The following is a 26,324-nucleotide window of genomic DNA, read 5'->3' as shown; positions in this document are numbered from 1 at the left end:
GAAGGGATGACATATGAGGAGAGACTAAAGGCTATGGATCTACCAACCTTGGAACAAAGAAGGAGAGAGGAGACCTGATACAAGTCTATAAATTGATCAACGGAATGGACCAAGTGGATAATGAGAAACTGATCCTGAGAGAAGAATATGACACCAAGCACAAGATCGCATAGTAAAAAGCTGAGAAAGGAAGATGTCTGAGAGATATAAAAAATATAGTTTCCATGAGATGTATTGAGACGTGGAACAGTTTAGATGAAGAAGTAGTGTCTGCAACACGTGTGCACACTTTTAAAGTAAGATTGGATAAGTGTAGATATGGAGATGGGGCCACACGAGCATAAAGCCCAGGCCCTGTAAAACTACAACTAGGTAAATACAACTAGGTAAATACACAATCAACCGGTAAGCCATATTGGTAGAATTTTTAGAGAGACATATAATTTGCTAAAGAATATTGGAGTTGCAGTTCACTATATGGACAAACAAATGATGAAGAAATTGGTAAGTACTAAAATAAGACCCAGATTGGAATATGCAAGAGTAGTGTGGACCCCCTCATAAAAAGAAACACATGAGGAAGTTGGAGAGGCTACAAAAAAATGGCAATGCGAATGGTTCCAGAATTTGAAGGGATGACATATGAGGAGAGATTAAAGGCTATGGATCTACCAACCCTGGAACAAAGAAGGGAGAGAGGAGATCTGATACATGTTTAGAAATTGATCAATGGAATGGACCAAGTGGATAATGAGAAACTGATCCTGAGAGAAGAATATGATATTTGAAGCACAAGATGGAATAGTAAAAAGCTGAGAAAGAGTTATATGTCTGAGAGATGTTTTTCAGAGTTCGTTACAAGTTGCAATTGCGCTATCTTAGGTGAAGACTTATTCTTACTGTAGGTAATATATCATACTGTATTGCATTTTTTCATTTTAATTCAACTAAAATTAAACACACCACGTCTCAATGCTTCCAATAATGTCTCACCACTTCAATCAATATCCTTAGAAATGTCTAGGCTTATCTCCAAAAATCCTTCACCGATATTAATCACATAACACTAGAAATTTCACGAATTCATCACGTGCCAATTTCACAGCTGATGCATCAAATATCAAAGCAATGCTTGAACTCAACTCATATATATATATATATATATATATATATATATATATATATATATATATATATATATATATATATATATATATATAATGTCATGTGTAAATAACTCCTCAATATGAAATAATGCATCAACTGTCAAAATTGCACTACACATACATAAAATCTTAATACAACATCCTAGTAAATACACATCCTATAATTGTTTCCTCCTTTCACTTACATAACACATACAATGTCTTAGACTGCATTATCAACTATAGAGCTCTACTCACTAATACAAGGAAGAGTCTGTCCATGACTCAATGGTTCCTCTCCTCTCGTGAGGAACCGCAGCCTCTGGCTTCTGTCTCTCGCGCTCTCTCTCATCTGCCGAACCCCTTTGTTGTAGGTCCAGCCTATTTTATACACAATGTCTCGCACTTTTTCCTTCCACGCCTAGTTTACCATCCACCATTCAGAGATCACTCCACGTGGGGATCCACATGTGAACAACATAAGGATGAAAACACATACAAAATACCATCAAATAATTCTTAACCGTAGTACAGCTCCAGAAATGCGACGTCATCCTATTGGCATTTCAGAAGTTCAAGTTTTCCCTACAACAATAACAAATTCCTTTTTGGTCTAACTATGATATTCAGGTTGTTTATTGGCCAGTTAAGTTCACCATCCATGTTTAACTCCACGTGGGGAACCATATGTGATTTATACTACTCTCCAAGGTCATATACTACTCCCCAAGGTTGTTTAAAAGTCATTTGGTCTTGGACATCTGCCTGGGTCAGCTCCTGGTTTGAAATCTGATCCCCAGCAGCCTATTCTCTTGTTAATGGTTTCTTGACCCACAGCATCTTGACCCAGCTGGCTTCTATTTATAGCAGGGTCAATGTCACAATTCTCCCGTAGATATGTTTGTTTATCCATGTGTTGCTTCTGCTGCTGCATCAGGTTATGACATGTTAAAAAATATAGTTTCCCGCAAAGATGTATTGAGACATGGAACAGTTTAAACGAAGTAATGTCTGCAATGAGTGTACATACTTTTAAAGTAAGATTGGATAAGTGTAGATATGGAGATAGGGCCACACGAGCATAAACCCCAGGCCCTGTAAAACTACAACTAGGTAAATACAGTAAAAAGCTGAGAAAAGAAGGATGTCTGAGAGATGTTAAAAAATATAGTTTCCCACAAAGATGTATCGAGACGTGGAACATTTTGAATGAAGAAGTAGTGTCTGCAATGAGTGTGCATACTTTTAAAGTAAGATTGGATAAGTGTAGATATGGAGACAGGGCCACACAAGCATAAAGCCCAGGCCCTGTAAAACTACAACTAGGTAAATACAACTAGGTAAATACACACACATCTGCATTGAAAACATATTTCTTATGAAAATGAAAGCTCAGGTAGACACTGACTCTTGGTTGCTGTCAGCTGTGTAAACAATGATGTTGGTGTTGGTAGTGCCGTGGCACACAAGCCATTTTGTGTGCCTAATGGCTCAGATTACTCCTCAAAATGACAAGATGCAATAGTTATCAGGAATATTCTAGCCAGTATATCAACCTAGCAGTTTAACATTACTCAATTAAATGGCAAAAAATACTACCAGTGGAATCAGTACTAAACATAAGAAAGAAAATTGAAATTAAATAGAAAAATAAATAGATAAATAAATTAATTCCTGAAAGTGTCTGGCTTATCCAATACCCAGCTTATTCTATCCATCTTATTTTGGTTCAACTTAATCAGGGTTTACTGGTTTACTGTATTGAAGAAATTAGAAGAATTGTTCAGTTAATGACCAATGGTATTAACTAATGAGTATTTCAAATTAGTGGATGCTTAGACTATATCACAGTGAACAAGTAAAGGTGTGTAATACCTTGATCATGTGGAAAGTGGAGTTCTTAGTGGGACGAGTGTAAACCCTGGTGGGTGGGTTCTCGTAGGCCAGGCTCCATCCATCAGGACAGTCACAAAGCTTCTTCAGCCGCTCAAAATCTCGATCATCTGCTACCCTTACCTGGCAGAATATGATTGTGACTGAGAACTGAGAATTCTGAGTTACTGCTAAACTTGCCATGCAACTAAATATGAAGTATGCAAAGCTATATAGTAATCAGACTTACTGGTGTCAAACACTAATGAAAAAATTGTAAATGACGCTGCTTTTTAGTAGCAAGCATTAAACTGTTAAGTAATACATGTCCTTGCTTTCCAGAGCAGATTCTATTCCATGTGTAACTCATCTAACTAAATTTTCTATTCCATGTGTAACTCATCTAACTAAATTTTCTAGAGTCTAAACATTTCATTCAGTGTATTTTCATTCTGATTTTCCTACCAGACCTTTGCGTATGAAGCAGAAATCTATGAAAAACTAAGAAAGGCATCAGTAACTCCCTGGTAGCTTATGCTGATGGAAAGCAAAATTTTAGAATCTAAACTTCTAGCTGTAATGCATATATTTCCATTATGGAACTGCAGAGCCAGATCCTTTATCAAGTAAGCAAGCTCAGTGAAAGTAAAAAAAAAAAGAAAGTGCAGTTGCAACGGTGTTCAGAGGAAGATGTATGCTTCAAGCTGGTGCCACAACATTTTTCCCACAACCAAATATCATATAAACATAGTCACATTTCCAGGATGCAATGCTGCAGGACTTTTCTTCCATTTATTATTCATAATATGACTTAGATAATTTTCTAATCTTAATATTAAGTAGCACACAAACACAAACACAAAAGACGCGGTCGAGGAAGGACGCAGTGGTGTCGCTCTCACCTGATCTTCACTACCTGTTGTATAGTATTTGCAGTGGCCTAGGTAAGTAGTGTGGACTCGTTTTCATGAAATCAAGGATTAGAGAATCATGAGTAAAGAAGAGATTCCATCTAAATGCAGGAATGAAACACAGAAAAGAATGAAAGATGACTATATTGATGAAGGAGTAAACGCATTCAAAGGTTTCGATACGGCAAATACTTCACTATTCAAGAGAGTGTTGACTATTGAACGTAAACTAGATAAATGTATAAAGGAGAGTATGGAAATGAAAGAGAATGAAGAACAGGTAAAAAAGTTTCAAAAACTGAGAGAAAGGATAAAAAAAAGTGGAAGAAAACGAAGCTAGGCTAAGAGCGAAAAACAAAGAACTGAAAAAGGAAGTAGCTAACTACAAGAAGCAGATGGAAGAAGGACTCGGTAAAGCCGAGAAAGAAAAAGAGAAGCTGAAAGATCTAGTAAACAAGGAAGAGGAAAGAGTACAAAACATGATTAAAAAAGAAGTACAAGCATGGAGAGTCCAAAATAAGAAAGATAAGGATGATTTTCAGGAGCTGATTCAAGATCAACTAAAAGATAAAGAAGAAAATATAACAAACAAAATGATAGGAGTCCTCACGACAAAAAGAAAATCTAGTTAGAGAAATTGCAGAAAAAAAGAAGAGTGTAGTCGTATTTTGAATAAAAGAAAAAAATATAAAATATAGACCAGGAAGAGAAAAAGAAGAAATGAAATCAGTCAAAGACCTACTGAAGAATCTAAACGATGAAGATAGGCAGAACTTGGAAGAGGAAGTAGAAGAAATTAACAGAATGGGACCATATCAAAAAGGAAAAATGAGACCAATTAAAATACTACTAAAATCACAAGCAGCAACAGAAGAAATATTATATAGAACAACTAAACTCAAAAAAACAAAAGGTTGCAAGGATATATATATAAAGAAAAACTGAAATGAGGAAGAAAGGAAGAGATACAACGAACTGGCAGCAACTGGTTTTTTTGGGAGAATTCTAGGAGACAGGATAAGGAAATGGTATATAAAAGAGAAGGAAGACGAAAAAGTGGAACAAGTTTAACTAAAAGTGATAAAGGCAAGAGACTAAAAATGATGTACACGAACAAAGATGGGGTTTTATCAAGTAAATTAGAATTAAGAGATTACATAAAGAAAGAATAACCAGATATTGTATGCCTGGCTGAAACAAAACTAAGTGAGGCAATCAAAATAGACTTGGATAATAGGTATAATGTATGGAAGAGAGACAGAGTGGGTAAAGGGGGAGGAGGAGTCATGATAATGTTAAGGAAGGAGATAGTGATAAACCAAGTGGAATGTGGGGAAGGAAAAGCAGAAGTACTGTATGTTAAGATGCATATTGATAAAAAAGAGTTAACAATCATTGTAACATATGTGCCACCAAAAACAAATTCATGGACCAATCAAGAATATAATGAGATGATAGATGACACAATAAGGAGTCTAATGAGAATCATTAAGGAAAATAGAAAAGTGATATTAGTAGGAGATTTCAACTGTAAAGAAGTGGACTGGGATAATTATGAAAGTGGTATGGGGGAAGAAGCCTGGGGAGAAAGATTCCTGAACCTAATGATAGATAATATGATGGACCAAAGAGTAAAGAAAAACACAAGATTCAGAGGAAATGATGAGGCGGCAAGATTAGACCTAGTTTTTACAATGGGTATACAAATGAATGATAATATAAGATATAAGTGCCCATTGGGAAAGAGTGATAATATAATATTAGAAATGGATATAGAAGAGGGAAATGAAGATAGAGATGAATCATACAAAGGAGACTGATTAAATTATAGAAAGGCTGATATTGAGAATCTCAAGAACTATTTCAAATACACTAATTGGGAGGAAATGGAAAACTCTGAGGGGGTGCAAGAGAAATATAACTTATTTTTGGAAATATACAAAACAGGAGTCAGGGAATATATCCCGAAATATAGACCTAAGAAGAATGAAAGAAAAAATGGTTTATTGCAAAGTGTGCTAGGGCAAAGGAGAAAAGGGATGGAGCATGGAAAATGTGGAGGAGAAAGAGAAATGCAGTTAATAAGATCAACTTCAAGATAGCAAGAAATGAATATGTTAAAGTGAGGAAGGAAGAGGAGAGGATCTATGAAAAGGACATGTCGAAAAATACAAGGAGCAACCAAAATTGTTCTACAGATTCATAAACGAAAAAATAAGAGAAAAATAAACAATAGAAAGGTTAAAAGGAGAAAATGGGATGGTGGAAGACCGAAAAAGTATGGCAGAACTGTTAAATAATAAGTTCCTGGAGGTCTTTACTAAGGAATCCAAATTTGAAAGACCACAGGGTAATAGAGAGACCATCTATATGGAAGAGATTAAAGTAACCAAGCTTGAAATAAAAGAATTAATGAAGAAACTGGATAAAGAAAAGGCAATGGGACTGGATGAAGTCTCAGGCAGAATCCTGAAAGAATGTAGGGAAGAAGAACTAGCAAGTCCTATATACATCATAAAACGTTCAATAGAAAATGGAACAGTACCAGTGGAATGGAAAAGAGCTGAGGTGGTTCCCATATATAAGAGCAGAAGGAAGGAAGAACCTCTAAATTACAGACCAGTATCATTAACTAGTGTAATATGTAAGATGTGTGAAAGAATAATAAAGAAACAACAGATCGAGTTCCTTGAAGACAACAAGTTATTAAATAGCCAATTTGGCTTTAGAAAAGGTCAATCGTGTGTAACAAATTTACTGAGTTTCTACTCTAGAATAGTTGATAGGGTACAAGAGAGAGAGAGGGATGGGTTGATAGTATTTACTTGGATTTAAAAAAGGCATTTGATAAAGTGCCACATGCAAGGTTACTGTGGAAATTAGAGGAGAAGGGTGGTTTAAAAGGAAACATATTGAGATGGATGGAGAATTATTTGAGGGAGAGAGAAATAAGGAAAGTAGTCAAAGATATGAAGTCCAAGTGGAGAGCAATAGAAAGCGGAGTGCCACAGGGGTCAGTATATGCGCCAATACATTTTCTCATTTATATAAATGACATGCCAGGAAAAGTGAACAGCTACATCAATCTGTTTGCAGATGATACGAAACTGTGCAGAGTTATAAAGCAAAAAGAGGATTGTAAAATACTGCAAGAAGACCTAAATAAGATCTGGGAATGGAGTAAAAAGTGGGAGATGGAATTCAATGTGGACAAAAGCCATGTCATGGAAATGGGAAAGAGAGAAAGATGACCAGTGGGAATCTATAAGATGGGAGATGGAGCAGAACTGGAGAAAATAAAAAAGGAAAAGGATTTGGGAGTGACAATAGAAGAAAATAATCAACCGGCAAGCCATATTGATATAATTTTCAGAGACATAATTTGCTAAGGAATATTGAAATAGCATTTCACTACATGGACAAAGAAATGATGAAGAAACTGATAAGTACTACAAGAATGGTTCCAGAATTTGAAGGGATGACATATGAGGAGAAACTAAAGGCTAAGGATCTTCCAACATTGGAGCAGAAAAGGGAGAGAGGGGATCTCATACAAGTTTATAAATTGAAAAACGGAATGGACCAAGTGGACAATGAGTATCTGATCCTGAGAGAAGAATATGCCAGTCGAAGCACAAGATCACATAGTAAGAAGCTGAGGAAGGGAAGATGTGCAAGAGATATTAAAAAGTATAGTTTTCCGCAGAGATGTATTGAGACGTGGAACAGTTTAAATGAAGAAGTAGTGTCTGCAACGAGTGTGCATACTTTTAAAGTAAGATTGGATAAGTGTAGATATGGAGATGGGGCCACACAAGCATAAAGCCCAGGCCCTGTAAAACTACAACTAGGTAAATACAATGAAAGAGAATGAAGAAGAGGAAAAAGAGCTCCAGAAATTGAAAGAAAGGATAAAAAGAGTAGAAGAAAACGAAACTAGGCTGAGCAGAAAATTAAAAATTAAAAAAAGGAAGTAGCTAACTATAAGAAATTGATGGAAGGACTCGGTAAAGCCGAGAAAGAAAAAAAGGAGCTGAAAGATCTAGTTAACAAAGAAGAAGTAAAAGTACAAGACGTGATTAAAAAAGAAGTACAGGCATGGAGAATCCAAGATAAGAAAGACAAGGAATCATGTCAAGAAGTATTTCAAGAACAGTTAAAAGAAAAAGAAGAGAATATGACAAACAAAATTATAGGAGTCCTGAAGAAAAAAGAAAATTTAGTAAGAGAAATTGCAGAAAAAAAACTGTAATTATTTTTGGCCTGAAAGAAAAAAATGTTAAATATAAACCAAGAAGGGGAAAAGACGAAATGAAATCAGTAAAAGACCTACTAAAACATCTAAATGACGAAGATAGACAGAACTTAGAAGTGGAAGTAGAAGAAATCCATAGAATGGGACCATATCAAGAACGAACAGTGAGACCAATTAAGATATTACTAAAATCACAAGCAGCAGCAGAAGAAATACTATATAGAACAACAAAACTCAGAGAAACAGAAGGTTGCAAGAGACATATATATATATATATATATATATATATATATATATATATATATATATATATATATATATATATATATATATAATACGAAACGAGGAGGAAAGGAAGACACAATGAACTGGTGGCAGAAGCAAGAAAAAAATAATGAAAGGTCAGAGGAGGAGAAGGCATTTTTGGAGAATTATAGGAGACAGGATAAGGAAATGGTATATAAAAGAAGGAAGAAGAAAAAAATGGAGCAAGTTTAACTAAAATGATAAGAACAAGAGATTAAAAATGATGTATACAAACATAGATGGGGTTTTATCAAGTAACTTAGAATTAAGAGATTACATAAAGAAAGAAGAACCAGATATTGTATGCCTTTGCGAAACAAAGTTAAATGAGGCAATATAAATAGACATAGATAAAAGGTATAATGTACGGAGGAGAGACAGAGTGGGTAAAAGAGGAGAAGGAGTCATGATGATGTTAAGGAAAGAGATGGTGGTAAATCAAGTGGAGTTTGGGGAAGGAAAATCAGAAATACTGTATATCAAGATACATATTAATAAAAAGGAATTAATAATCATTGGAACATATGTGCCACCAGAAACAAATTCATGGACCAATCAAGAATATAAAGACATGATAAATGACACAATAAGGAGTCTTAAAAGAATCATTAAAGAAAGGAGAAAATTTATATTAGTAGATTTCATACGGTAAGGAGGTGGAATGGGAAAATTATGAAAGTGGTATGGGGGAAGAAGCCTGGGGAGATAGATTCCTGAATCTAATGATAGATAATATGCTGGTCCAAAGAGTAAAGGAAAACACAAGATTCAGAGGAAACAATGAAACGGCGAGATTGGACCTAGTTTTTACAAGGGTTACCATATACAAATGAATGATGATATAAGATATAAGTGCCCATTGGGAAAGAGTGACCATGTAATATTAGAAATGGATATAGAAGAGAGAAAGGAAGATAGAGACGAACCATACAAAGGAGACCGATTAAACTACAGAAAGGCTGATATTGAGAACCTCAAGAGCTATTTTAAAAATGTTAACTGGGAGGAGATGGAAAACTCAGAGAGGGTGCAAGAGAAATATAACTTATTTTTGGAAATACAGTATACAAAACAGGAGTCAGGGAATATGTCCCAAAATATAGACCTAAAGAAGAAGGAAAGAAAGATTGGTTTAATGCAAGGTGTGCTAGGGTAAAGGAGAAAAGAGATGAAGCATGGAAAAGGTGGAGGAGAAACAGAAATAGCAAAAACTTCAAAGCAGCAAGAAATTAATATGCTAAGGTAAGGAAGGAAGAAGAAAGGAACTATGAAAAGGACATTGTCGAAAAATGTAAGGAACAACCGAAATTGTTTTACAGATTCATAAATGGAAAAATAAGGCAAAAAGAAACAATAGAAAGGTTAAAAGGAGAGAACAGGATGGTGGAAGACCCAAAAAGTATGGCAGAACTGTTAAATAGTAAATTTCAGGAGGTCTTTACTAAGGAATCCAAATTTGAAAGGCCACAGATTAATAGAGAGACTGTCCATATGAAAGAGATTAACCCCTATGTGGGCGTCATGAAGCCCTAGTAGCAAATACGGTGACGACGTGGAGATATTTCTTTTCTGAGCTTTCTTCAGTTCAGTTGTCCGATAGTGTGTTGGATACCAACTACACATGCCGATGCTGTCTTTGAAATCTAGTGCTCCTCCCACCATCCTTGTCTCCACCAATCACTAAAGATAAGCTACATGCATCCCGCCTTGTGTCTAAAATTACCCAATGGCATAGACTGTTCCCATCTCTCTCTCTCTCTCTCTCTCTCTCTCTCTCTCTCTCTCTCTCTCTCCTTCCCTCCTTCCTTTCCTCTCGAAGATAAGTTACATGTCCCGTTGTAACATTCGTGAAAACACACACACACACACACACAAATACAAAACAACAAATTTTCTAATCTCTCTCTCTCTCTCTCTCTCTCTCTCTCTCTCTTCTCTCTCTCTCTTCTCTCCTCTCTTCCTCTCAAGATAAGCTACATGCATCCCACTTGTGTCTAAAATATTAGCAAATGTCACTCTCTCTCTCTCTCTCTCTCTCTCTCTTTCTCCAAAGAGAAGCGACTTTCCTCTTGGGCGATATAGTGACTAAAAATAGCAGCATAATACACAAAGACGACAAGTATGACAAGCTTGACGAGTTTCCGCTGGGACGACACTACCACCCGTATATCATACAGGCGGGCTTTTTTAACATCCGGCGCGAAGGGGTTAAAGTAACCAAACTTGAAATAAAAGAATTGATGACAGAATTAGATGAGGAGAAGGCAATGGGATCGGATGAAGTCTCAGGCAGAATATTCAAAGAATGTAGAGAAGAACTAGCAAGTCCTATATACATCATAAAATGCTCAATAGAAAATGGAACAGTACCAGTGAAATGGAAAAGAGCTGAGGTGGTTCCCATATATAAGAGCGAAAGGAAGGAAGAACCTTTAAATTAAAGACCGTTATCACTAACTAGTGTAATATGCAAGATGTGTGAAAGAGTAATAAAGAAACAATGGATCGAGTTCCTTGAAGACAACAAATTAATATCAAATAGCCAATTTGGTTTTAGAAAAGGTCAGTCGTGTGTAAGAAATCTATTGAGTTTCTACTCTAGAATAGTTGATAGAATACAAGAGAGAGAGGGATGGGTTGACTGTATTTATTTAGATTTAAAAAAGGCGTTTGATAAAGTGCCACATGCAAGGTTACTATGGAAGATAGAGGAGAAGGGAGGCTTAAAAGAAAGCACATTGAGATGGATAGAAAATTACTTGAGGGGAAGAGAAATAAGGACGATAGTTAAAGATATGAAGTCCAAGTAGAGAACAGTAGACAGTGGAGTGCCACAGGGGTCAGTATTGGCACTAATACTTTTCTTATATATATAAACGACATGCCAGAGGGAGTGAACAGCTACTTAAATCTGTTTGCGAATGATGCGAAACTGTGCAGTGTCATAAAACGAAAAGAGGATTGTGAAATATTGCAGGAAGACTTAAACAAGATCTGGAAGTGAAGTAAAAGTGATAGATGGAATTCAATGTGGACAAAAGTCATATCATGGAAATGGGAAAAAGTGAAAGACAACCAGTGGGAATCTATATGATGGGAGATGGAATAGAACTAGAAAAAGGAAAAAAGGAAAAGGACTTGGGAGTGACGATGGAAGAAAACAATCAACCGGTAAGCCATATTGATAGAATTTTCAGAGAAACATAGTTTGCTAAGGATTATTGGATTAGCATTTCACTATATGGACACAGAAATGATGAAGAAATTGATAAGTACTAAAATAAGACCTAGATTGAAATATGCAGGAGTGGTGTGGACCCCCCATAAAAAAGAAACACATAAAGAAATTGGAGACACTACAAAAAATGGCTACAAGAATGGTTCCAGAATTTAAAGGGATGACATATGAGGAGAGACTAAAAGCTATGGATCTACCAACCCTGGAACAGAGAAGAGAGAGAGGGGATCTGATACAAGTTTATGAATTGATTAACGGAATGGATCAAGTAGATAATGAGAAACTAATCCTGAGAGAAGAATATGACATTAGAAGCACAAGATCGCATAGTAAGAAACTGAGGGAAGGAAGATGTCTGAGATGTTAAAAAATATAGTTTCCCGCAAAGATGTGTTGAGACTTGGAACAGCTTGAATGAGGAAGTGGTGTCAGCAACGAGTGTGCATAGTTTTAAAGAAAAATTGGATAAGTGTAGATATGGAGACACGAGCATAAAGCCCAGGACCTGTAAAACTACAACTAGGTAAATACAACTAGGTAAATAAACAAACACACACAGCCTGACCTAGATGTATGTGCAGGGGGGTAGGGAGCCATAGGGTTCTCCTGTCTCCATAATTAAAAAGATCTGGATACTGAATAGATGGAAAAAATAGGAGAGAGAGACGGAACTGGGTGGTTCGGTCACATGTACGATTTCAAAACAAACGCCATTTAGTGAAAAACAGCGATTTATTGAAACACCTGTTGGAGGGAGGAGATTGACTGAGGATAATATGGACAAGGACTTTTCTGGATTTAGAGAGGAAAGAGGCAATATGAGGAGGCTGATAAATGTGGAAAGAAAGATAAGATACATGAAGGAAGTGATGTCGAGTTTAATGGACAAGTAGAACAGACTTATAACAGAAAACACTGAACTAAAACTGAGGTTTGAGGAATGTGAGAAAGTAAGGGTAATAAATCTAGAGATGAAGGAGATACAGGAGGTAAAGAAACAAAATGATATGCTAAAGGCCACATGTCACGTTTATGAAGACTCCTTAAGGAGCCTACAAAAACAAGTGCAGGATGGGATCAAAGACAGAGTAGAAAATGGAATGGGTGAAAACAAGATGGAGGAATGACAATACACATGGAAACAGGAGCAGGAAGAGGAAAAAGTTAAATTTTCAGAGAGAGTAAGGAAACAAATTAAAGAAAAGACAAAAGACACTTATACAAGTATATATGAGAAAGAAGATCTAGTTAGGGATACAGTAGATAACTGGAAAGGTTTCTTAATTTCGGGGATGAAGGAAAAAAAATCCAAAAAAGTTCATGAGGGAGTGTGGAGAGAGAGAATTGGCCAAAACTATCATCAAACAGGTCCAGGACAGCACACAGGAGTAGGAGGAAGTGATTAGGTTGGGAAGATTTAGTGAAGGGGGTAAGAGACCAATGAAAGTGAGAATGAGATCCCAAGTGGCAGTAGAGGAAATTATGGCTAGGAATGGGAAGGTGGCCAATGATACTGAACATATATGGATAAAAAGAGATATCAACCTAGAGGAGAGGGAAAAGGAGAAAGTGCTAAGAAGTGAAGCTAAGGAAAAAAAAACGAGAAAAGGACAGAGATAGAGAAAAATTTTTCCTGGAGGGTTCTAGATATAAGACTAAAGAAGTGCTACCTATGGAAGAAAGAGATCATGGAGGAGGCAAGAAATTAAGAAAGACTTATACTAATAAAGATAAGTTGTTATCAAGCATGTTGAATGCTAGGGATTATTTGAAAGAGATAACGCTGGATGTAATGTGCATTGTTGAAACAAAACTAAGAGAAGAGATCCATGTTAACTTTAAAGAGAAGGGATATAATAACTGGAGGAGAGACAGGAAGGATAAAGGGGGAGAAGGAGTGCTGATAATGTTTCATGATAATGTACAAGTATGTGTGGAGGATATGCAATATTGAGAGCACAAAGTGGAAGTAATGGGAGTAACATCAAAACAGAGGAATTGAAGAAGAGAAAAATCACAGTTACATATATGCCACCTAAGACAAATACATGGGGAACTGATGAACATAAAGATATGCAAAGAGAGGTGATTAAGTAATATAATAAGAAGAGATGGAAGAATACTTTTTGTTGGAGACTTTAACTGTAAAAAAGCAAACTGGAGAGAGATGGAAATAATGGATAATGCTGAACAGTGGAGCGAGGAAGTGTTACAGTTGACTATGGTTAATACAATGGACCAGTGGGTGGAGGAATCAACAAGGTGCAGGGGGGAAAAAAAAGAACCATTGTTGCTTCACCTAGTATTCACAAAGAAACCAGAGCCCTCTCCAATCATACAATACCTTTGTCCAATGGGTAGAAGTGATCATGTGACATTAGAGATGCAAATTCAGGAGGAAGATGAGATAAGTTACAGAGAGGACTGACTATAAAGGAGAGAGATTAAATTATGCAAGAGTGGATTTTTGAAAAATTAAGGATCTATTTTGCTGATATTGAGTGGAGAAACATTATGTACAGAAAGACAGTACAAGGGAAATATGACATATTCTTACAGAAATATAATGAAGGAGTAAAAAAATGTTGTACCTGTTTATAAAGTTAAGAAAAAAAAATACATGCTTGGTACAATGCTAGATGCATACAAGCTAAAAGGGCAAAAGATAAAGCATAGAAGAAAATCATAAAACAGAGAAATGACTATAACAGACAGCAGTACAAAATGTCAGAAATGAATTTATTAGAGTAAGGAGAGAGGAAGAAAGAAACTTTGAGAAAGATGTGAATAAAAGCAAAAATGAACCCAAACTTTTTTACAAGTTTCTAACGGCAAAATGAAGAACAAGGAAACAATAGAAAAAATAATTAAAGAAGGGATGACATACCAAACAGAGAAAGAAATGTGTGAAATAATGAATGAGAGCTTCAAAATGGTATTCACTGTAGAAGATTTCACAGAACCTCATAGGATATTGCATTACCATGGATACAGGAGTTCACAGTGCACAAACAGGATATTGAAAGATTACTGGATAAGTTGGAAGTCATTAAAGCAATGGGACCAGATGGTGTATCAGGCTGGGTGTTAAAAGAATGTAAAAAGCAAAGACTGGATCCAATTAGGGAAATAATTAAAAGTTCAATAAATGAAGGGAAAGTTCCACTAGAATGGAAGAGAGCCAACATAATACCAATATTTAAAGGAGGAAAGGCAACTGAACCACTAAACTACAGACTAGTGTCACTTACAAGTGTCTTGGGGAAGTTGTGTGAAATAATTATCAAAGAAAAATGGGTTAAATTTCTAGAAGAGGAGCAATTTGGGTTCAAGAGAGGGAGGTCACATGTATCAAACTTATTAAGCTTCTACTTGGAGAGTTATTGCAGACTGGAAAACAGAGATGGATGGGTGGACACAGTATACCTGGATATCAAAAAGGCTTTTGATAAAGTTCCACATGGAAGACTACTTTGGAAACCAGAGAACATAGGAGGACTGCGTGGAACTTTGCTCGAATGGCCAAGAGATTATTTGAAGGATAGGGAGATGAGAACTGTGATCAGAGATGCATACTCATCTTGGAGTAAAATAACTAGCGAAGTCCCACAAGGGTCAGTGCTAGTCCCTATTATGTTTCAGATTTATGTAAATGACATTCACATTGGAATAAACAGTTACATAAATTTATTTTGCTAATGATGCAAAGCTGCTAAGAGTTATCAAAACCAGGGAGGACTGTCTACTGTTACAGGATGATATAAACAAGATCTATGAGTGGAGCAGGAAGTGGAAATTGGGGTTTAATGCCAAGGATTATCATATAATGGAACTAGGAAAGAGTAAAAGAAGACTGGTATGGAACTATTTGATGGGAGATGAACAAACAATGAAGACTAAAGAGGAAAAACATCTTGGAGTGATCATACAGGAAAATCTGAGCCCCAAAAACACATAAGCAAGATAATTGGATTATCATATAAAATGTTGACTAATATAAAAGTGGCATTTCAATACATGGACAAAGATATGAAGAAAAAAATCATCACAAGCATGATACGTCCAAGGCTGGAATATGCAGCAGTGGTGTGGTCTCCGAGCTCTAAAAAGGATATAAGAAAATTGGAAAGGATACAGAAGATTGCTACAAAGATGGTGCCGGAATTAAAGGACCTATCATATGATGAACGACTGAAGGAAATGGGACTGCCAACCTTACAAGATAGAAGAGAACGTGGGGACCTAATAACAATGTACAAGATAGTCAATGGCATTGAAAAGATAGACAAGGAAGACCTGGTGCTGTTGACAGAAGAAGATGGAAAGACAGACAAGAGGACATGAAAAGAAGATCAGGATGAGGTAGTGTATGAAGGATATTGGAAAATACAGTTTTCCACATAGAAACGTGAAAAAGTGGACTGCAATGGATAAGGAAGTTGTTACAGCACATACTGTGCATAACTTTAAGAAAAAATTAGATAAATGGAGACATGGAGACAACACTTCGAGCCCCGCTCTAACCCTGTGCAATACAATTAGGTAAATACACATCGTCGTCGCCGTCGCTGAGAGAGGACGGCTCGTCTCCGGCTGCGTACGGGAAGAAAGAAAATACCTATGGTATTACAGGGCCCGGGTAACTCTAAGTTTGGGTCCGTTAATGTCCTACTGTCTCTTAGTGTTGAAAGAGAGTGATATGGAGAGTGATCCCTGAGAGGGGAGTGTGGACGGTGATCGTTCTGGCCGTAATCAGCTGACAACAACAAAAATGGCATCCAGGCAAACTAGAGACTTTGAAGGTTTTATTACTACACCAAAAGGACTGCAGAAACTTGATATGGATGCAAGAATCCAGGCACTGGAAAGTAAGTTCCTAAACATTTTGTCAATAAAAGAAAAACTGGATAGAGTTCTAGCCGAGAATGATTCGTTCAAAAAGAGATCTACTTGTTAACGCTAGCGAATAAAGAGCTATTGAAGGAAAAAGTAGAGATGGAGAAAGAAAACCAACAACTAAGGAAACAATGTGAAGAGATGAAGGCTAAACTCATGGAAATGGAGATAAAAATATCCGAAGGGGACTTGAAGAAAGAGGAATGTCTTAATCTAATTGACACCAAGATGAAGGAAGTGAATCATGAACATCAGGAGGTACAAAGGTTGTTTAGGGAGATAGTAAAAAAGCAGGAAGAGGAAAATAAAGGAATTACGCAGAGGGAAATGGTAAAGGCACTAAAAGAAAATGAGTATGTGGTGAGAGATATTGCTGAAAAGAAAAAATGTGTGATCATAATAGGATTGTGGGAGGAAACTAACAGGAACTGGCAGGACAGGAGGGATAAGGAAAATGACAAGATTAAGTCTTTACTGAACAAGATCTCTGTGGAAGAAGAAGACCTATATGCTGAGGTAGAAGAAAGTGTGAGATTGGGAGCTTTTGAGGAAGGCAAGAATAGACCATTAAAATTTAAATAAAAGTCTCAGGTGGCAGCGGAGGCCTTGTTGAGGAGGGCTTGGAAACTTAAGGACTCTGAGGAAACCAAAACAATTTACATAAGAAGAAATATGTCACAAGATGAGAGAATGAAAATGAAGGAGCTAGTATCTGAAGTGAAAGAGAGGAATGACGAAAGAACAGAGGAGGAAAAGATCAAGTTTTTTTGGAGGATGAGAAATGGGAAGCTAAAGAAGTGGTGGATAAAACAAGATGGAATAGGCATTACATGGAAGAATGAGACTAGGAATGGAATAAAAGTGACTTGCACGAACATAGATGGGTTTCTGTCTAAGAGGCTAGAATGTATGGATTACCTAAGAAATAACAAACCGGACATAATGTGTGTAGTGGAAACAAAGCTAAGGCCCAAAATAAAGCTAGACTGGTTTGTTGTAAAACACTACAAAGTATGGAGAAATGATAGAAAAAATAAAGGAGGTGGTGGTATAATGGTTCTTACTAAGGAAGATCTGATAGTGAAGGAGGTGAACTATAGTAAGAGAAATGAGGAAGTGATAAGTATGCTTATAACAGATGGCAAGAGGGACATTAATATTATAACAGTATACATACCACCCAGAACCAGTGCTTGGGAATATGAACAGTACCAAATGGTGATGAGAAATACTCTAGACAGAATGAAGCAAGAACTCATCAGAAAGGATAGAGTGATGATAGTTGGAGACTTTAATTGCAAAGAAATAGTGTGGGAAGACTACGAAGTGGTGAATGGTGGTGAGTGGGCAGAAGAATTGTTAAAGGTAGCAACAAATAACTTGATGACACAGTGGGTGAGATCACCAACAAGGTGCAGGGGACAAGATGTTGCAGCAAGGTTGGATTTGGTATTTACCAGGGGAATCTCTCTAAAAGAGGAAATTGAACATGAAAGTCCCTTGGGGAAAAGCGATCATGATGTCCTAAGCTTTGAGCTGGATACAGAATTAAGCACGAATAAGATTGTGGAACGCAGGAGGAAAAATTAAATTATACTAGGGCAAATTATAACCATATAAGGGAGTTCTTTAATGAAATTGACTGGTCCGTGGTATACCAGGAAAGAGATATGCAATTGAAATACGATAAATTTATGGATTTGTATAACTCTGCTGTGAAAAGTTTGTGCCATATTACAGAAAGAGGACTTTAAATAATAAACAGTGGTTTAATAGAAATTGTGAAGAAGCAAAAAGAACAAAGAAAAGGCATGGAAGAAACTTAAGAAAAACAGTGATGTATTATCAAGGAAGGCTACAAAACAGCAAGGAATAGATATGTTGAAGTAAGGAGAACAGCACAGAAGGAATATGAACAGAGGGTGGTGGAAAACTGTGATAGTGACCCAAAATGTTTTACAAATTCATAAATGGAAAACTAAATAAAAGGGAGGCAATAGAAAAGGTAAAAACGGGAAGAAGTATATGAAGATGCTGGAGATATAGCTGAAATTTTGAACGACAACTTTTGCAAAGTGTTTACAAAGGAGGAGCATTTTATGGGAGGAAGGCCTACGGAAATAAAGCAAATGCAGGACATCATGGTTACTAAGGAAGATGTAAGGAAAATTATAAGCAATCTGGATATTAATAAATCAATGGGGCCTGATGGCATATCTGGGAGGTTGCTAAAAGAATGTAAGGATCAATTGTTGAACCCCATATTTGATATTGTGGAAACCTCCATACGAACAGGATTAGTCCCGAAAGAGTGGAAAAGAGCTGACATTGTGCCTATATATAAGAATGGTAGTAGAATGGAACCGCTAAATTATAGACCAGTATCGTTGACTAGTATATTGTGCAAGGTATGTGAAGAAGTAATTAAAGCTAAGTGGAGTGAGTATCTAGAAAGTGAAAACATTCTGAGTGAAAGGCAGTTTGGTTTCAGAAAAGGAAGATCGTGTGTATCCAATTTATTATGTTTTTATTCAAGAGTGACTGACATACTACAACATAGAGAGGGATGGGTGGATGCTATCTACCTGGACTTGAGAAAGGCCTTTGATAAAGTACCACACAATAGACTGATGTGGAAACTAAAGATGAATGGAGGAGTAAATGATAAACTAGCAAAATGGATGGAAAATGACTTAATGGGAAGAGAAATGAGAACAGTGGTGAGAGGAAGAAGTCCGAGTGGAAGAAGGTAACCAGTGGAGTTCCACAAGGGTCAGTGCTGGGTCCCATCATGTTTTTGATTTATGTTAATGATATGCCAGTAGGAATTGACAGTTATATGAACATGTTTGCGGATGATACTAAAATTATGAGGAGAGTAAAGAATGTGGAAGATTGTAACAAGTTACAGGAAGATCTTGATAAAATATATGAGTGGAGTAAAGAGTGGCAGATGGAATTTAATATAGACAAGACCCATGTTATGAAAATGGGAAGAAGTAGATACAGACCAAACTGGGATTACAGACTGGGTGATGAGAAAATTAAAGAGACCAATGAGGAGAAAGACTTAGGAGTAACCGTGCAAAACACTTTGTCACCGGAGAAACACATTAACAAGATTTTTTGGAAAACATACAACATGCTTCAAAATATTGGCCTTGCATTCCACTACCTAGATGAAGGAATGATGAAGAAGATATTATGTACCTTAATAAGACCCCAGCTAGAATATGCAGCATGTGTCTGGTCACTGCATATGAAGAAAAATGTGAAGAAGGTAGAAAGGGTACAAAGGCTGGCAACAAGGATGGTACCAGGACTCAGGAGTTAGACTATGAGGAAAGACTGAGGAAGCTGGGGCTGACCACATTAGAAGAGAGAAGAACAAGAGGAGACATGATAACTATGTATAAATTGGTGAACAAGATTGACATACTGGATAGAGAGTTGATAAAGGTGACCACAAGTAATCATCTCCGAGGACATGGAAAAAAGCTAATAAAGGACATCTGTCTAAATGACGTGAGAAAATACAGTTTCCCACATCGTAGCATTGATAAGTGGAATAAACTGAGCAGTCATGTCGTTGACGCGGTGTGTGTCAATCAGATGAAAGAGAGATATGACAGGAATGGACAAGGAGACAGGACACAGAGAGCTTAGCTCGGGCCCTGTAATACACAAATAGGTAAATAGGTAAATACACACTGAGCTCTGAGCACTTTCTGTTAAGAAATGGCTCACTGTGTTATGAGACCTCCAGATGACTGTCAGTGAGTGAATGTACATACTAACTTCAGGTCTCTCCTCCCTAAAATGAGATCACACTTGCATGAATTTTGTCAATAATTATTCTCAACTATGCAAAGAATATAAAAGAGTCTGCTGCACTAAGAACTTGATCATCATACCTCTCAGCCAACAAAACTTATTTTACAAGTAGCAACTTACCTTTGTGGAGAAGGTTTTGCTATACATACTGTGATACATATTTACAAGGTTGCATTATCTATATTTGTCATGTTGTATGGAATACACTACAAATCTATTCGTTAACTTTTCCTCAAACGTGGTTATATCATATTATCTAGCTAAATACAACCCAGCTCTACACAATGAAAAATTTTACCAGAATAGAATTTCAATAATCTTCCTACCACTGGTGAATTCAGAATAATCAGATTCTACTTGCTAAATGTCATCTAATCCCTGGAGATATCATTCATGTTATGAACCATTCTTTGATGGGTCCACTGTGGCTCAGCTAAACCTATTACTGATGATAAAAAAAAAAGTAAATCTAAATGTTTTTGTCACTGAAGCCCTTTAGATCTTGCCTTGGTAGTTTTTCCAAGATCTTCTCACTGAACCTATAATCACATCTCACGCTAAAAATATTCCATCCAGATGTCTGAAACCAATCTAGCTGGTTGGCTGCAGAATAATCAAAGCAGACCTGACCTTCTTTCACTTGGGAGATCAGACCTTAATTTAATATCAAGGCCACTTTTTCCTTTGTTAGCTTTTTGTTGTATGTACATTCTATGCATTATATTCTGTGAATGGTTCACTGGAGAAGTGCTTGAAAATACAAAAACATTTCATATATATCTTAGGTTCTTTGTTAATTTGATCAGCATTTTTTACACTTTATATCATCCACTAAGTGACAGCAATAAGAATCATATTATTTGATAGTCAACTGAATTTCTTTATAATTACCTATCTTGAATTCCAGGAACAATTTTTATTAAAGTACTATTTCTGAGAAAATAATACATATCTGAATTTAGCAATTGTGTTCTAATATGCAACATTATCAACAAAAAATGTGCCGAAGACCATAACTCTTATGTCACTCATACATGTATCAAAGGTAATGGTGATTTTGACATATGTGAACTGTTTAAAACACACTTTTTCATAAATTTATAATTTAGTATTTCAAGATGCAAGGCAAAATTAATGTAATGCAATGTTCATCTGACAAGTGTAGTAAAAGTGTGCATGTACTTACTAGAGCCTTCTGTTTTCATCTAAGTCATGTTTTCATGATCCTTACCTGGCTCACCTAACCTTCCAACACAGTCATCAATTATCATTACCTATACACAGGGAGAAGATAATCATTTGTACCTTTCTGCATGGATACAACATTTTATCTATCAGGTTTAGGAGAGAAATGGGAAGAAATTGGTTTTCAAACAGAATAGTCAGTGAGTGGAATGGAGTCAGTGGTCATGTAGTCAGTGCTGAGTCAATAGAGGGCTTTAAAAGAAGATTAGATAAATTTATAGATGGGGATGATAGATGGAATGAATTAGGTAGTTTTAAACATACAGGAACTGCCACATGTAGGCCTGGTGGCCTCTTGCAGCTTCTCTCTTATGTTCTTAAAATTTTTAAAAGAATCATTGGCACTGCTACTCTGAATAATCTACATATATACAGGGTCTATCCAGAAAGTATCCATCCATTTACAATTTCAAGAAATACTTTTAACTTAGGACAATGGCACCCTTCTCCCCTTCAAAGCAGGCTCCTTCAGATCTCACACACTTCTCCCGGCCTCCCTTCCACATTTCAAAACATTTTGCAAAGTCCTCTTTTGGGATCTTCATAAGCTGGCTCATCACATTCTTCTCAATTTCGTCTATGGACTGAAATCTCCTTCCTTTTAATGGTGATTTTAGCTTTATGAAAATCCAGAAATCACAGGAAGCTACATCTGAGCTGTAGGGGGCTGAAAGAGCTGGGTGCTGGAATGTTCTGCCAAAAATTCCTGCAGCTGTGGGCTAGTGGAGGCTTGATCCTTCATCATGATAATGCACCTGCTCATTCTTCATGTGTCATGCAGGGATTTTTTGGCAAAACATTCCATCACCCAGCTCACTCAGCTCCCTACAGCTCAGATCTAGTTTCCAGTGATTCCTGGATTTTCCCGAAGCTAAAATCACCATTAAAAGGAAGGAGATTTCAGTCCATAGACAAAATTAAGAAGAATGTGATGAGCCAGCTTAAGAAGATCCCAAAAGAGGACTTTGCAAAATGTTTTGAAACGTGGAAGGGAGGCCGGGAGAAATGTGTCAGGTCTGAAGGAGACATCTTTGAAGGAGAGAAGGGTGCCATTGTCCTAGCTTAGAACCATTTCTCTAAATTGTAAATGGATGGATACTTTCCAGACAGACCTCATATATGGATTAGCATTTGCTCATTAAACTAAATTATCAAATTTGACGAAGTACCAATGAGTTGACTTCACTCATGATAGAAATCTTCTAATGTGTAGCATCAAGACATTCATGGCAAGCCCAAATTCACTTATACTTTGATCTGATCAATAATAAATTGTTGTTATATTATTACGAGTTTCCTAACAGAACTTTAATTTCCAGTCATTTCTTTCATGTTTAAATTCCCAGAATAGTATGGCTCCTTATGAAATAAAGTGCATAAAAAAGACAAGCATTTTTCTGGAATAATATGCAACTATCTTTAAATGCCTGGTTGTACATTACCAAAACAAATGAAAATATCAATGCTGAAAAGAAAAGAAAGAATGGGATCCCAAGAAGGGAAGATTCTGAACATACAAGTTCCAGAAATTTATTTGAAAAGGAGAGTAAAGTCATGCAGTGGCGGGACAGTCAAAGATGACTTAAATCCTGGTAATTAACTTAGTTCTATCGGTAATGTAATGGAGTCACGATAGAGAGAATGGCATATCAGAGGTAAGGTCCCTAGCTACTTCTATTCATGGTTTGCTTTTAGATCAATTTTTCAGTACTTCTAAACACAAAGCTCTACACAAGATTGTGAGGCTATTTAAATGGGTGCAAGGTCATGCAAAGAGCCTATCCACAAAAGTAGTAAAGTACTAAATAAAAGATTCTAAGATTCTTTCAGGATAGGCACACTTCAACTTGAGAATCCTGATTGATGAGGATTTAGATTGATGAGGATTTAGGAGTCACATTACTTTCCTAGTGACCAGAGGATGTTATTCAAGTGCTCAAAATTATGTCTTTTTGAAACAGTATACAATTAAATTAATTCAGTATAAAATAGCAGAGGTAAAACATTTAACAATAGCTAAAATATGTCTAAATGGCCTGTATTTAGCATATTCTTTAGATGCATGAAGGAAACTGTGACACAGAGGGATGGCCACTTATCATGCACAGACACCCTGCCACACACTGCCACCATTCACTACTCTAAATAGTAGAATGGAGATGGCAGGGTGGAGGTAACCTAACTAACCTCCAGTCTACGGTCTTCTTCCTGGCGTTCACTCTTCATGGCGACCAAGCAACACCCTACCTCAGGGCTCTAGATATTCCATACAATGACACCAGCTGCAAATAATATCCAAGTTCAGCAGGGCCACAAAGTACCCTCACTGGACTGCCACATGGAAAATTTTGTCATCTATACTTCTAACCTGTAAAAGTTTTTACATATATACTATAAGGAATATTACAGTAATAGACTAAAGTATAATTTTTTTTTCTTAATACATAAGAGTGTATTATATGAGTGTGTATATGCTAGGGAATTGCAAGGTAGGCTTTTTTTTTTTTTTTTTTTTTTTTTTTTTTTCGGTGTGCCTGTAGGCACACTTGAAGAGTGTATGGGAAGCGCCGTTCAGCTTCCGCCCATTAGTGGCGCAGGCAATTTTGTTTATAGTGGTACCCATATTAGGGCCCATATCACTGCCCAAGCTCATCTTGAGTGTAATCACCTAGAACCTGGGTATCATGGTGACATGTAGGTAACTTTAAACCACTCAACAAATGGCAAAGTGTTTTAAATGTATGTATTGCAAGTAACAATTACTTTTTCCTGGTATGCCCAGTTATAATCATATAGAGTGGACCCTTGGGCTTCAAACACCCCAGGACCTTGAACAATTTTGACTTCGAAAGTTTTTTTTTTTTTTTTTTTTTTTTTTTTTTACCCACAGAGGTCGAACAAAATTTGGTCATCAAAAAACCCAAAGGCTGCCGCTGCGGTACTGTGGAACCATGCATCTTTTGGGATCCGAGGAGTCTCCAAGTGCATGGGTTCAAATCCTGCCCACGCTCCAAGTGTAGGTTGGGCTTTCTCACTCAGGGTAACGGTTTCCTAGCGGGTGGGCTTTGAGATAGGAAATATCCCAAAAAAGTATCTCCTTTAGCCCATATATTCCCATGAGAAGCCCATATGGAATAAATAAAAGAAAAAAAATCCAGCTGAATCAAGGTGACACTGGTACTGTTGGCTGGAGGTAAACATCACTTCCCTCTTTGTTTTTGTTCAACGTTGTGGCCTTATGCTGATTCCCAGCTAAGGTCATGACATTTGACCAGTTTCTTATTTAACTAGAGTCACTCAACCAGCACAGGTGGGCAAGAGCACTCTTATTTGTGCACCTCTGCTCCGGGTGAGATTACAAACCACGAGTGCCAAACGTTAAAAGTAAGTGCTCTTCCACTCGCATTCTTTTTCTCTCATTCTCCACTAGCGATCTTTTTTTTCTCAATCTCTGCTCATGCAGTCCGCTCCTCTGCTCTTTTTTCTCATTCTCTGCTCTCGTGCCTCCACCCGCTCTGTCCACTTGAGCTCTCTGCTCTCCACTCACGCTCTACGGTCTCCACTCACGCTTTCCGCTCTCCACTCACAAGTTAGGTGATGATGAAGAGGAGAAATAAAAGGGGGAGGAGGAGGAGGAGGAGGAGGAGGAGGAGGAGGAGGAGGAGGAGGAGGAGGAGGAGGAGGAGGAGGAGGAGGAGGAGACTTACCTAGTTATATTGTACAGGGTTTGAGCAAGGATCAGTGTCCTGTTTCCATATCTCTATTTATCTATTTTTTCTTTAAAGCTATGCACATTATGTGTTGTAACAACTTCATCACACAATACATTCCATTTTTCCACTGTTCTATGTGGAAAACTGTATTTTCCAATATCCTTCACACACTGCCTCATCCTGATCTTTTTTGCATGTCCTCTTGTCCTTCCAGCTTCATCTGCCACCAGTACCATGTCTTTTCAATGCCATCAACTATTTTATACATTGTTATTAAGTCCCCTCTTTCTCTTCTATTTTGTAAGGTTGGCAGTCCCATTTCCTTCACTTTCTTCATATGTTAGGCCTTTTATTTTCACCACCATCTTTGTAGCTATCCTCTGGATCTATTCTAATTTTCTAACATCCTTTTTCAAGCTCGGCAACCACACCACTGCTGCATATTCCAACTGTGGACATACCATACTCATAATAATTTTTTTGTCATATTTTTGTCCACATAGTGAAATGCCACCCTAATATTAGCTAACATTTTATACATTGTTCCAAATATTTTACTTAGGTGTTTTTTCAGGGCTCAGTGTTTCTTGTATAACCACTCCCAGATCTTTTTCTTCTTTAGTCTTCATTAGTTGTTCCTCTACCATTAAATAGTTCCATACTGGTCTTCTCTTACTCTTTCCTAATTCCATTAAATGGCATTTCTTGGCATTGAATTCTAACTTCCACTTCTTATTTCAGTCATAACTTTTGATATAAATGACATACCCCGCTTGGCTGTTTTTGCCAGGTATAGTGACACAGATATACAGGAGGAGCTGTGCTGTCTCAAACCTATATATGGCACAACCAAGGGAGAAGACAGACTGAAGACTTTAACTGATCATTTTATGGAAAGAGGGGTTGACA

General features: G+C 36.9%; 1 protein-coding gene across 2 annotated transcripts in view; it reads right to left on the bottom strand.

Annotated features, from left to right (window-relative positions):
- Positions 1-1,477: 1,477 nt before the first annotated feature.
- LOC123502602 overlaps positions 1,478-26,324 on the bottom strand; it is a 37,883-nt gene continuing 13,036 nt past the window's right edge. Inside the window, exons 2-4 of one of the 2 annotated variants that reach the window (XM_045251766.1) lie at positions 23,890-23,984; positions 3,021-3,161; positions 1,478-2,073 (exon numbers count right to left, since the gene is read on the bottom strand). In XM_045251766.1, the coding sequence (XP_045107701.1) occupies positions 1,882-2,073; positions 3,021-3,161; positions 23,890-23,928 (372 nt within the window). In that variant the 5' untranslated portion in view covers positions 23,929-23,984 and the 3' untranslated portion in view covers positions 1,478-1,881. The remainder of the gene's footprint in view (positions 2,074-3,020; positions 3,162-23,889; positions 23,985-26,324) is intronic. The other variant, XM_045251767.1, reaches the window with a different exon arrangement.

The sequence above is a fragment of the Portunus trituberculatus genome, chromosome 12, assembly GCF_017591435.1.
Source record: "Portunus trituberculatus isolate SZX2019 chromosome 12, ASM1759143v1, whole genome shotgun sequence".
In the NCBI taxonomy this organism is placed as follows: Eukaryota; Metazoa; Arthropoda; class Malacostraca; order Decapoda; family Portunidae; genus Portunus; species Portunus trituberculatus.
This window is presented reverse-complemented; position numbering and strand designations above follow the sequence as displayed.